Source organism: Staurois parvus, unplaced genomic scaffold (genome assembly GCF_062004578.1).
Source record: "Staurois parvus isolate SC_StPar_1 unplaced genomic scaffold, SC_StPar_1.0 ptg000655l, whole genome shotgun sequence".
Lineage (NCBI taxonomy): Eukaryota > Metazoa > Chordata > Amphibia > Anura > Ranidae > Staurois > Staurois parvus.
The window spans coordinates 964022-978462 of record NW_028318451.1 but is presented as its reverse complement, the minus strand read 5'-3'; the positions used below and the strand labels follow the sequence as shown (position 1 = coordinate 978462).

The 14441-nt window shown below is 40.9% G+C and overlaps 1 protein-coding gene across 2 annotated transcripts in view; it reads right to left on the bottom strand.

The window, feature by feature from the left end:
- Positions 1-14441, bottom strand: part of LOC149448845 (interferon-induced, double-stranded RNA-activated protein kinase-like) — a 143769-nt gene that overhangs the window by 107758 nt on the left and 21570 nt on the right. For both annotated transcript variants that reach the window (XM_089694188.1, XM_089694189.1), the window contains exons 4-6: positions 6082-6205; positions 3671-3774; positions 1019-1154 (exon numbers count right to left, since the gene is read on the bottom strand). In XM_089694188.1, coding sequence (XP_089550314.1) covers positions 1019-1154; positions 3671-3774; positions 6082-6205 — 364 coding nt within the window. The remainder of the gene's footprint in view (positions 1-1018; positions 1155-3670; positions 3775-6081; positions 6206-14441) is intronic.

The window sequence follows — 14441 nt, the reverse complement described above, 5'->3', positions numbered from 1 at the left end:
CTTTGCATGTAATGAGTCTATCTCATATATTAGTTTCACCTTTTAAGTTGCATTACTGAAATAAATGAACTTTTGCACGATATTCAAATTTTTCGAGTTTCACCTGTATATATAAAACACTCAGCCTCTGCCTCTGGACAAGATCATTATGGATAGGTATGTCTTCATAACTTTTTTTTGTTATTCATTATTTCTCTGTGAGGGTGGGAAAATCAATACATCATACATTTATTTCAGATTTAAAGTGTTACTAAACCCACAACAGTAAAATGAGTCTGTATAATCAGTAAAGCGTGCTTGTTATACTCACTGTGGAACCTGAAGGGGTTAATCCTACGTATTGGATAAAAAGGCTGTTTGATCCTGTCTTCTCTGATTCTCCCCTTCTTCCACAGTCCATAATCCATCTGCTGGTAGTACAGAGCCCTGGGAGGCACATTCTCAGTTTGGTGTGTATTGCTGGAGGTTTATTTGGCAGGGTGCATGTGATCAGCACAAACCAATCAGCACTGTCCAGACAGAGGGTCAGGGGTTATTCAGCCACCTAGGACAGTCAGAGGAGAATGAAAACTCCTCCGACAAGCTTTAACCAGTATTTGGCTGGACACTGATAGAAGTCACAAGACTGCTATATACATACTGTTGAAAGGTATTGGGAAAGGTATTTAACAGTTTATATTTATTAAAATAATCACATTTCCATATTCTGTGCACTGTGGAATACTGGATAGTGAATGCAGGATCCTGGGTTTAGTAACACTTTAAGTTTAGTGTCCTTTGTATGAAGTAACACTTCACTGCAATTAGAGACCAGCTTTCTATGTTCTTTGGTCATAATTCAACTTTTCATAATGGTTTTGCTAAAGGATACCTCTGTTTATGAGCCAGAGCAGCATGTGGAAGTTGTGATTATTTATAGAACCAAGTGTTTATTAATTGTTTTACTGATCTAATTACTGCTTGGAGTTCAGCTTTAAACCTAGGTGCATTACTGCATTGGACATAAAATGTTCATTACTTCAATATCATCTGGAAATTCTTTCTTCAGCGCCAGAAGAGCTAAATATGCAGCCTCTTTTTCTGCAAGTTTTTTATTTTTCTTCCTACTGGATTCAGGAAATATGTTTCCTTTGACTTCTGCACTACAAGCAAACCTGAAAAGCAGACATTAATTATGAAAATAATGAATTCAAACAAAAAAAACTATTCAGATGCCCATAAGACCCAAATGGCTCAGTTCTAGTAACTTTTTTTTTTTTTTTTCCCAAAAAGTTTTATTGAAGTAAGAAAGACAAAACAGATCATAGTAACTTTAATCATTACTTCTGTACAGCACATGCCTTCATGTTTGGAGTATGTAAAAAGGGAAACTTGCTTTGTAAATGTTGTATGCAGTGTTAGAAGAAGCATCAAAAAACTATCACATAATAAGGTATGGATTTAGCTCGACACCTCAACCCTAGAAAAAAAAATATTAAACATATATCCAAAATGAAATATTATAAACAAAATTCTCTGTACTGACACATATCTTTAACGAATAATACATTTTATTAAATAATTAGTTAAAAATTATGAATCTGGAGATTTAGGAATTTATCCATTGTACATCTTTGTCACCTGTGTGTGTGGAACTGACCAGGGATCAATATTAGTCCAGCATGCTGTGTCTAAATTTAAAAACTTAGTGGCCACTCTTTCTATCCCTATCTGTCTTCTATGACAGTCCCTTTGTTCTTAGAGCTCTCAGCTTTGATTGCTATCCAATTAATATAATATAAAGATACAATATTTATCATATACTGTATGTGGGTCACTTTGATCCAAGATATCTTATTGGTCTTTAGACGTGACACTTTTTAATGCGTGTGTTGATGTGTTCAATGTGTATATGCTTTTAACTAATTAATGAATAAAATGTATTATTAGTTAATGATATTTGTTGGTACAGAGAATTTTGTTTCTAATCTTTCATTTTGGATATATGTTTAAAAACATTTTTTCTAGGTTTGAGGTGTTGCGCTAAATCCATACCTTTTTGTGTGAGAGTTTTTTGGTGCTCATTTTTCAGGAGTGCTCCCCTCCCCTTTTTACATTTGGAATTGAGTGGTAACTGGCAGGATAATTACATTTGAGATTTTTCAGTGTTAGAAGAAGGCAGCCCAGCACCCCCTTTGATGTAGTCACTGCTTGCCAGCAAATAGAGAACTAGCCTTGAGAACATTCACATCTACAGGAATGTCAGGGAGGATTTCTTTCCTCTCTGAAGAGAGCCCTGTGATTTAAAGAGGAACTTCAGCTGGGTCTGCGAAAAATAAAGTCAGCAGCTACAAGTACTGTGGCTACTGACTTTTGCAGAACAGATGCTTACCACATCATGGTGTCCAGTGCGGTCATTGTACAACCTGAAATCTTCAGCATTGTATTCAGTCCATCTTGGATTCAGGAGCTGGCTATAACTTCCTGATACAAAAAAAACACCAACCAAGCGCTCAGAGGTCACCCTTAGATGTTATGATGGTGTTGATTTTTAGGTCTGAACACTTCTCTACGGTTTTAAGATCATATGAGCATATGAGGCTCAGTCTTGAAGTAACTAATGTATCATACAGTTCAGGTTATCTGATCAGTTTTCAGATTACAGTTCTGGAATTCCAAACAATCTGTGGGTCAGACACTATGTCACTACCAGACATAAGTCAAAGCACAGCTTCTGGGTCCTCACAAGACTGCTTTCACAGGTATCCTTGCAGCACAATTGTCATTGCCAACTTCTGGTTAAAAATTCTCTAGTCACAGCACCAATTGTTGTAAACATTGCGATAAACCTTGTTCAGTGCTCGAAAGCTGATACACAGAAACCTGACTACACCTACGATGACTGCAATGATCTTTATCTTAAAACCAGAGAGAAAAGTGTTCAAACCTAATAATCAACATCACCATAACATCTAAGTGTGACCTCTGAGTGCTTTTTGGTATGGGTTTTAAATTCCACCACTCCAGGTGGTTCCACGTATAGCAGCCGGAGATAAACACCCTATTGTTGACTTTCAACTTTTCATATGCATATACAATCCACTGGGCCAACTAAAGGAGCACTTAGCACCGGGCTGTTTTTGTGTATATGCTACAACTTCCTAACCAGCCAGAGCTGGTTCCCCACCATCACTGAATGAAATAGAAATAGAGGAGACTGTCCCAAAGCTTCCTGAATTGTGTTAAAGTGTATGTATTTGAAAAAAATATTTTCCTTGTTTTAGATGGCTAGAGTTAGGAAGGAATACAACCCTTATCAGGTTTTTATTGTTGTTTGTTTCAACAACTGGTTGGTCACCTTCATTTGTCCTGGTGACTATTGTTTCCAGTACACAGAGTGACATAAAATCACAAATTGTACACCAGAAAAGGAATAGAGGGGAGATCTTCCATTGGAGAGACCACTTCAAGTGACGTCTAAGAGTGTAACTCCCCTCACTATACACAGATCTCCTGGACAGAAAATGAAGTGAACTCACCCAGGTGTAGACAACAAAAAAATAAACTGATGATTCTCAACCCTTCCCTACTCAACTATACATACATTTTACTTAGTGCAGAATCTTTCCTTATTCAGGGCCCAAAGTGTTCAGCTAAATAAGCTTCTAAATTTTACAAAATTGTTACTTACTCGGGATCATGCGAAGGTCCAATGCAATCAGCCTTCACAAAGCTGAAAGTCCAACCTTTTTTCTGACAGAATTGATTCAGCAGAGCAATAAAATTAGGCTGAAACTACTCGGGGAAAAAAATAAAAAAAATTAAAATCTAGTGTGAGAGTGGTGCTTCAAATACAGAGTGAATCCAGTCAGCAATTTTTAGAGGGTCTCTTATATTTCTTTGGGACTCCTTTCCACATTAATTTCCATCTTTTATCTTGTCAACTTTGGGGTCAAAAGGGAAACGGGTGTTTTTACTTTCTCAATAAATAAAAAAGTGAATAGCAACTCCAGTACAGAGTGACATCCCATTGTCCCTGAAAGATATAGTACATGTTACATCGGCGTCATCAAGCAGTAGATCATGATCTACCAGTAGATCTCAGACAGGTGGCTGGTAGATCACGATCTGGGCTTGCTGACCCACCATCCAAAAGCATAAAACCAAGTGCATTGCAGGTAAACTATAATAAATGAATAAACGAGTGAAACCCAATATTAATGGCAAAAATAAGTGAGAACAATGGGGAGCTGCTAGCATAAAAAGGCAATCCTCAGCACCTCAGTAACAAATGATAAAACAGGTATGCAGTGCTAAATGTAGATCAATAAAGATTATGAATAGTGATAGATACAAATGCCAAATGGCGTATTAATGTCCACAAAAGGTGATATTGTGCCTGTTAGTCCACAGCTGACAGTGTTATAACCGTCAAAGAACCGAGAAATGCAAAACAACACTCGATGTTCCGTGATAGATAATCTCTGACGTGAAGTTGTGGTACATTAATACGCCATTTGGCATTTGTATCTATCACTATTTATAATCTTTGTTGATCTACATTTAGCGCTGCATACCTGTTTTATCAAATGCAGAGAAACTACTTGTAAAGTTTGAGCTGTAGTAGAGAGCAAGAGCCGCATAATTGATGCCTCCTCTGTAGTGCTGGCTCCTAAGCCCTGTCTTAGTTGGTGGGTGTAGCACCTGCCTAGCATGACCCATTGAAGTGAATGAGGCCGCTCTGCAAGTGTCCTGCAACCTTGTGCAATACAGCAAAGAAGGAGTTAAACAAGCAGCAGTGTGTTGCAACCACCTATTTTAGCATGCAGTTATGGGTCACCTGAAGAGTGGCCCCATTTACTTGAATGGGTATCGATTGACAGGCAGTAGCACCCAGCAAAACAGGGGGTGAAATTTCTCCTGCCACATGTGTACACCTTTGACTGCTGCCTCAGCGTCTAAAGGGGATATGGACTTGGGGCGGTAAAAAACGTGACTCAACAGAAGGGTTTTACCATCCCAACTTTACATGTGAATGAGCCCCAAGAGTGCCACTGCCAGATGCAACTAAGGGGTAATTCACTGGCACTCACTCACTGGCATTCATTTAATTAGGCACTGCTGCTCCTCTGCAAAGTGATCTGAGTGTGTTTGACAGGTGGTGAGGAGGCGATATGTGGGTACCTCCTCACCACCTGATTTGCCTATGATTGCTGTGCAATGCATGTGATTGTGACACGATAGTACAGCAATTAGTCAGATGTGGTTAGGTGACACTGGCCAACACTGTTCCTGGTGATCTTTGACTTCTCCCATGTTGGTCAGGTAGATCTTTACCTCTTTAAGGTTGCCTACCCGTGTTACAAGGATAAATTCTACAGCATTTTACCAAAAATTCATATATTCATCTCAGTTTTAAGTGGATTGACCAATACAACAAACTAATACAAAATGCATGAATGGATGGCTAAAATGCTTAATTCAGTATATTTAAACATGTTATACTTATCTGCTCTGCGCAATGGTTTTGCAGAGAGCAACCCCTAACCTCTTCTTCTGGGGTCCCCTGCTGGTATTCTCAGCCTCTCCTCCCTTCCGAGAGCCCCCATAGCAAGCTAATTGGTATGGAGGCACTAGTGCAAGATTGATTTTGAGCCAGGCTGTGTGCATCTATTGACGTCCCTGCCCCTGCTCCTCCCTCACAGGATTTGATTAACAGCGGCGGTTGCCTATGGCTTCAGCTCTTGCACCTGTATACCCAAAGCAACTTTTACATTTTCACTATTTACAGTTTTACTTTTACATTTCTACCGATCAACTTCTGCACAACCACCCTGTCGGATTTTCCCAGCTCGATCTTTCATTACAGTACAATTTGATTTGCAGTTCTTTTAGTATGAATGTTACAATATTATGGTTAGAACATCCTAAAATCTCTAGAGGCCTAGAAAGTGCAGAGGACAGTAACTCCCCCAATTTAGGGGATAGAGAGATAAAATATTTATAGACATCACTCATATTACCTCCATCTACTAAAATTGACTTCACCTAAGCAGGGAACCATAAAAATATCACAAAACAAAGATTTTCTCCAAAACTCACCTCAGCTCCTCCATATCCTAGAGCTTCTAATGCTATTTTTGCTGCTTTGCTCTCTGCTTCCTTCTTTTGCTTGCCTTCTGCTTCACCAAACAATTTGTCGTCAATAGAGACTTTACAAATGAATCTTGGAGAACAGAAACAAAAATGATCTTAGGTCAGCTTGTTTTTTTCCAAATAATTACAATAAGCCATTATAACTATATAATATTTGAAAATTTAAGATTGTACAATAAGCTTTTTTATGCTGTGTTAACATTCCAGGCAGGTCCCAAAGAGCCATTTTAAAAATATTTACACTGATACTTTAAAGTAAATCTGTGCCCAGGAAAACATGGAAGATGCCACTGCTCACCTTTCATGCTGAAAAAGGTAGCTGCCTGGCTTTTATGCTGAACTGAAAGGTTCAATACTATCTGAATACATTACCCAAGTACAGCGCAGGGCCTGGCTTCTCTGTGACATCTTGGCTTCAGCCCTGCTACAGAAACAGCTCAAAAGGTACATGCAGTGGCTTCTTCCCTGGCCTATCTGTGATTCCAGAACCACTGTGGAGGTATTCAGGATGGCCCAGGGAAGAGGAGACCAGGACATATCCATTCCCAATCTCCGTCTACTGAAAGTGAACCTGGAAGTGCACTTCTGGGTTTGGAGTTGTCAGGAACCCAGCACAGCTGCAGTGTGAAAGAGAAGATTGGGGACGCTCTGTCCTTGATCTGCTTGGACTAGTGACAGGTGAGATATCATAGTTCTCCATAAAGAGGACCTGTCACTGAATCCCATAAAAGGCTTATCAGATACCTTGTGATAGTAGCAAAATGTGATACATTTTTTTAAAAAAAAGAAAGATTGTAAGAACAAACAGGAAGGATCTGTACTATGTACCATACTTCAAAAAAATGGATTTTACTGGCAAGTCAAAAATCCTATTTTCATAGTTGTACATCACAGGACAAAGGATCTTTAGTCTTTAGAAAGGCTTAAGAGAGCTGCCGGTAGCACCTTAAGCCAAAGAGGTGTAGGTGTTCACAGGAGGCCTGAACATCCACCTAGTAGAAATTTAAAAAATGTTTAAACAGAAGGCTAGGTGGCAGCCATGCAAATCTTAGAAAGATGACTGAGGCCGAAAAGCCTATGAAGCACTAACAGATCTGGTAAAGAGTGCTGTGGCAGGGAAGAAAAGAATCCTATCCTTCAGACTATAGACTTGAACAATGATTTGTCTAATCCACCTAGCAACTGTAAAGCAAGAAGCAGGGAGTTCCTCAGAAAGGACAAAGAGGGAATCTGATTGTGTAAAAGATGCAGTGGATGAGACATATACTCTACATACTCTAACAAAATAAAGTCACCAACTTAGAGACACTCTGAGTAGAGGTGATAGCAACAAAAAAGGTCACCTTGCAAGTAAAGTTATTTAAGAGAATATTTCTAACAGATTCAAAGGGCGACTTTAAAAGAACTGAAAGAACCAGTTTAAGGTCCTACAGAGACACAGAAGAATGTACAGGGACAACGATGTGTGTGACATGCATGAAGGCTTTAACTAAAGAATGAGAGGTCAAAGATCTCTGAAACAGAATGGCAAAGAAGGAGATTTGCCCACCGAAAAAACTCAATGCCTGATGCGGATCTAGAGCAGATCTATACCAGACCAGACAAAATGCATTCCACAAAGTACACCTCTGATTGGACAGCCTATACCTAGGCCTGAGAAGTCCACCTGCCAATTTCCATGCCTGGGATGACACACAGGGCCAGGAATGCCCAGTTCTACAAAAAAGAGTTTGCTTCCTATAGTGCATTCTGGCTTCGGATGTCTCCTTTCCTAGTGTGCATTCTGGCTTTGGATCTCTCTTCTTTGTTGATGCAGGTCACAGCCTACAGGCATTGTCCAATTAGATTCTTGCTTGGTATCCTTGTAAATGAGGGGCTCATCATTGATATAACATGCCAAACGCCCAAAAATTCAGGATGACAGGCTTCCTCTGATGACCAAGTCCCCTGCACTAACAGCACTGCTCCAAAGACCACCTACCTGGATTCATTCGTGAGAATTTTATGTATCTTTGGGGGAATGGGTTCCCCTGATTCCAGTGCCAGATTGGATATGCGCCACTTCAGGTAGAGTCTGACCTTGTTGGACAGATGCATGGGGCAGTCCAAGGACAACGTCTGTTTGTCCACATTGTCAGAATGTTGTGTTGCAACAAAAGAGAGGCAATAATCTATCTGGAAGTTTCCATCTAAAGCCATAGGAACAAGTTGAGAGTCTTTAGATCCAGAATGGGATGGGCTGGACTGCATTTGGTTTGGAAACTGTAAAGACATTTGAGTAGAAGACTTCAAAGCATTACTTTTTTGAATACAGAAGTGATGACCCCTTGCGATAGAAACAGCTGAATGGTGGCACCAAGAACAGCTACCCATCTTTAAGGGGGGAGAGGAAAGTTTAAAAGCATGAAGCAGGGAGGAGGCCAAAACTCAAGTTGTAGCCCCTGGAAACAACACTGTGGAACCTGACACTGTGGAACACCTGGAACTGGCAGTTGAGAGGGAAGAATGGAACATTTTCTAATCTTAGAAGTGGGAGAGTCACTGGTATAATGTCGACTTCATTTTCTAGGGAATGAGAGTACGTTATTCCCTTGTGACCTCCTTAACATCCTATCTAAATAGGGGCACACATGTGTTTACCCACAAACCATTCAAGGCATTCCAGAGCCTTAATGCCTCAAATAGTAGCAATGCGCACTCACCAGAAACGCATAGATTATGCGCATGTAGGAATAATCATCCTAGATGTTGGATCTGCCAAAGGCCAAATGGTGGGCATCCATCTCAAGGTGGGTCATCAGGTTTGATGAGAGCTCGAGCTCAAGTCCAGAGATCCCCTTAAGGTCAGTCAGGTAATCCACTTTAATGGTAGTACTCCCTCCTCTGGATGGTAAAGGCACCTTCTCTGTGGGGGTAATAGCTCCACATAAGAGCCCCAAAAACAGGTGCCAGAGATAGTGTAGTATGTTCCCAAATGGTATTTATTGTTAAAACAGGGCAGTATGCATATCACAACAACTTGTCAGTATACAAATGCAATACTAGTTGTTACAGCAGCCTTTTTTACAGGGTTAAAGGCAGGATAGGTGCAGCGAGTGGGAACAGGGTACTGACATGTGGTAGATAGCAGGGTATATTGGGCTGTACCTGGGGGTGCTGTCGGGAATGCAGGAATAGAGCTTTGAGCAGAGGAATGATTAGAAGCAGGACGGGTTTGTTGCAAGCTGACTGAGGCTGGGTGTAACAAGTCTGACCAGGACTGTAGTATTGGTTGAACAAAACTCAGCTTATACATAGCCTGTCTGACCAAAGACTGCATTGCGTTTATACACTCCACTAGCACATGTGGTGAAAATGCTGAATAAAGTTCCCAGAAGAAATCCGGATCATCCTCCAACAACCACACCCGTGATTCTATTTGATCCACACTGAATGGTGGAAGAAAGTCAATCCCTGCTTTCAGGGGTACTAGATGAAGCCAACTCAACACGAAACCTGAATCAGTGGTTGCACCTCAGAGAACTCTGTGCCCTCATCTACTAGGGAATGAGCGACCCGTATGCATTCTAGCAGCTGATCCCTGGTATACTCCTGCAGAGTCTGATAGGCATATTCTCTGTCATCAAAGACTAGCAGACACAAGTATATAACCTCCTCCGGATGCATCCTTCACAACAACAAGCCAAGATGGCTTCCCTGTGCATCCACTTCTGGTCAGGAATGGCCTTGGTGTAATGTCAGGGCTCTGGGTATGAGCAGAGGTGTGTGGACTGACACAGGGAAACGCAGGCTTCAGGTATAGTGTAAATAGGACAATTTATTAAGACTAAACAACACAAACGCAGTGCAAGGTAAACGTAACACAGTGCAAACAACCTAAACTCCAACAGATAACCATATATACAAATCAAACAAGTCGGGCAGGCCAGGTCGGTAGCAAACAGGCAAACAGGGTACCAGGAGCGAGCGGAAGAGTGGTCAGGAATAGCTGAGGTCAGGACAGGCGGAGTTCGTTCAGAGTCAGGATCAAAGCAGAGTCAGGATCAGGCAGGAAGCAGACAGGATGCAGGTACAGGGGCTCATGGGAAACATACACCAAGGCACTGACTGCAGGTCTGCCCATTCCTTAAATACACCTCCTGCAATCAGCCTCAAGTGATGGCTGATTGCAGTAGTGAGCTTCTGGTTGCACCCGCTGGCCACCCCTGGCACTGCAGCCCACACGGCAGATGAGTCCCACCACTAATGGTGAGTCCATTCCTGACAATAGGTCATACACGCTTAGGGATGAAACCAAATTCTGCTTATCCACTGCCAATCCCTACTAAGAGTGTATGACCTATTTGTTAAGTCAAGGAAGAAGGTGAGTGCAAGGTGCACCTAACTGATGATGGGAAACACCGCAATAGTCGGAACGGTGGAGTAATGCATGTATGGTCATCATAATTTGGAGTCATACTCTGGATTGGACGTTACATTGGATTGGACATTTATTATCTGAAAAAAATATTTCTTGGACTGTCACTTTATTTTTCTGAAAAGCTTATGGTTCTATTTATGATGAAATAGCGTACCACATTTTTTTTCATTTAATATACAATCTAGGCCTCTGTAAAGGCACATATGTGAAAACCAGTACTTCTTAAAGGAAACCTGTGCTTTGCACATTCAGACATAACAAGTTTGCTTTAATCTCCCCACTCCCAGCAGTATATACACCAAACAGAACTGACAGCCGAAGTAGTTAATCATTGTTATCACAATAGAAGTTCACAACCCTGTGTAAGTGACAGCTCCAAAGGCTCCTAGCTTCCATGGGTTTTTTTTCCCTGTTCCATGTGACTGAGCAGAGTGGCGGGAAAAGGACACAGCATTATTTTCTATTTATTTATTGTATTTTTTTTCTATTGGTTAAACTAGATGAACCTTTTTTTCAACCTGACTAACCATGTCACTATGTACAGTGCTGTAAAAAGTATTTGCCCACTTCCTGATCATGGTTTTTTTTCTTTTTTTGCATATTTGTCATACTTCGATTTAGATCATCAAATTTTAATATTACACAAAAAGAACCTGCGTGAATACAAAATGCAGTTTTTAAATGATGATTTTATTTGTTAATGGAAAATACTATCCAAACCAACCTGGCCCTAAGTGAAAATGTAGTTGCCCCCTAAGCTTAATAACTGGTTCTGCCACCCTTGGTGGCAACAACTGCAATGAAGCATGGCAATGAGGCAATGAGTCCTTCACATCGTTGTGGATGAATTTTGGCCCACTCGTTTTTGAAGAATTGTTTTAATTCAGCCACATTAGAGGGTTTTCAAGCATGAACAGCCTGTTTGTGGTCATGCCACAGAATCTCATTCTGATCCGATATTTGAATATGCTACTCCAAAACCTTCATTTTGTTTTTATTTTGAGCCATTCAGTGGTTCACTAGCTGGTGTGTTTTGGATCATTCTCCTGCTGCATAACCTAAGTGCGCTTGAGCTTGAGGTCATGAACTGATGGCCAGATATTCTCCTTCACGATTTTCTGGTGGAAAACAGAATTCATGGTTCCATCAATTATGGTAAGTCGTCCAGGTCCTGAAGCTGAAAAGCAGCCTCAGACCATCACACTCCCACCACTATGTTTGACTGTTGGTATGATGTTCTTTTAATGAAATGCTGTGTTCGTTTTACGCCAGATGTACTAGGACACACGCCTTCTAAAAAGTTCAACTTTTTTCTCATCAGTCCACAGAATATTTGCCCAAAAGTGTTGGGGATAATCAAGATTTTCTTTTACAAATGTGAGATGAGTCTTAGTGTTATTTTTGGTCAGCAGTGGCTGTTGCCTTGGAACTCTCCCTTGGATGCCATTTTTGCCCAGTATCTTTCTTATTTTTTAATCATGAACACTGCAGGCCTGCATTCAGTTCATTAGATGTTGTTCCAGGTTCTTTTATGACCTCCTGGATGAGTTGTCGTTGTGCTCTTTTTGGTGGGGTGGCCAGTTGTGCTCTTTTTGGTGGCGCAGCCAGTTCTGGGAAGGTTCACCATTTTTCCTCATTTGTGGATAATGGCTCTTCAGGGATGTTGAATCTGTATCGCCCAACAACCAGGACATGCAGTTCTGGGTAGGGCTCACCTGTCAGTTGGAACCATTTCCACCGATTGCTTCCACACAGTGCCAGTTAGCTCCCCTCCCCTTCTTGTCAGTGACGTTATGATGTCACTTCCGGGTACCCGTTGAGAGATTCCCAGCCAAAGAATGTAATGTGGTGCGATGTGAACTGCATTACATTCAGTACAGTACAGGGGAGACATCCAGGGTCTTGTACAAAATGAAAGTTACACCCGGGCACATAACATTCCCCCCCAAAAAAAAATTGAGGACCCCACCCCCATATATACGCACAAACGTAAAAGCACCGGCTGGGGCACCTACGCATGAAAACGTCGATTGTGATACACGTTACATATCACCACACACGCCAAAATGAGAGCAATAATTCTAGCATCAGACCTCCTCCGTAATGCTAAAATGATGACCTATAAGGGGCTTTAAAAGCGTCACCTATGGAAAATATAGGGTACTGAAGTTCATTGCCATTTCACGAGCGTGCACAAATGTAAAGCTGGATATGTTGGATATCTATTACTTATATTTTACAAAAAATAGGGTAATGGATTGCTTTTTTTTGTGTCCTAAAATAAACTTACTTGTATTTTTTTACTGAAATTTTGCAGTAATATCAGGCGACATAAAACATTGGAACTGCCACTATTTTATTCCCTAGGGTCTCTGCTTTCAGAAAATATATCATATTTGGGGGTTTTGTGTCATCTTCATCCCTAAAATTTGTTTTAAACTTATAGAAAAAACCCAAAACAACGGCTCTGGCAGCAAAAGGGATAGAGGATAAGCCCAACACTCCCCTTTCCTGACGAGCAGCCAATCGGTGCTCATTACACTGCAAGCTCTTTCCCCTCCCTGCTAGTCCCCGGATACGGAGCTGGAGACAGGCAGGGAGGGGAGGAGGAGATAAACAGCACAATGTTAAAATTATTACACGTATAGGTCGCCATAAAGTCCATTTGTTTTTAAAAGCCCCGGACATTCCTAAAATCACCTCAGAGTTAAATATGGTTTTGGTAAAAAAAAAATTTTGTATCTGGACGAGTAGATTGTCATGAGGGACAAGTAGACTGGAACAACGATTTAGTCTGGCACAAGTAGTTTTTTAAAAAAATTTCCACACCCCTGGCTCTCACCGTGGTTCGCTGGAATCCCAAAGCCTTATAAAAGGTTTTATAACCCTTTTATACATGTCAGCCACTTTGTTTCTCATCTGTTCTTGATTTTCTTTAGATCGCGGCATGATGTGTTGCTTTTTTAGATCTTTTAGCGTGCTTCACATCGTCAGACAGCTTCTATTTAAATTATTTCTTGATTCGACAGGTCTGGCAGTAATCAGGCCTGGGTGTAGCAAATTAAATTAAACTCAGCTTCCCCCCTAAAAAAAAGTGGTAATCACAGTTCATTCATGATTTAGCAAGGGGGGGTAATTACTTTTTCATATAGGACCAGGCAGGTTTGGACAGATTTTTTTTTACCCATCATTAAAGCAATTCTAATGGTTCTTTTTTTTTTGTAAAATAACAAACATGTCTATACTTAACTGCTCCATGCTGTGGTTTGAACAGAGCAGTCTGGATCCTCTTCTTCTCAGGTCCCCCGCAGGTTCTCCTGGTTCCTCCTGTCAGGTGCCCCCACAGTAAGCAGCTTGTCCATTCACACATGGAGCCATGGCTTGGCCCCGCCCCCTCCCTGTCCTCATTGGCTGGCTGTGAATGACAGCAGCAGGAGCCAATGGTTCCCGCTTGTTGTCTTAACCAATGAGGAGGCAGGGACTCGGGACAGCTGAGGCTGTCAGGAGAGCTCAGGCTGTCAATCACAACACTGGATCGAGATGAGACTCAGGTAAGTATTGAGGGAGCTGATGCACACAGAAGGTTTTTTACCTTCATACATAAAATGTATGAAGGTAAAAAACTTTCAGCCCTTACAACCACTTTAAATAAAATCATAATTTAAAAACATCATTTTGTATTTACTCAGGTTATCTTCGTGTACTATTTAAATTTGTTTGATGATCTGAATTATTTAAGTGTGACAAATATGCAAAAAAAATAAAAAATCAGGAAGGGGGAAAATACTCTTTCACTTTTATGCATGTATAGGTAGCGGGTCAACAGTACCCCAAAGTAAACTTGTTGTATTGCCCTTTATGGGCATAAAACAAATACTTAATCTTC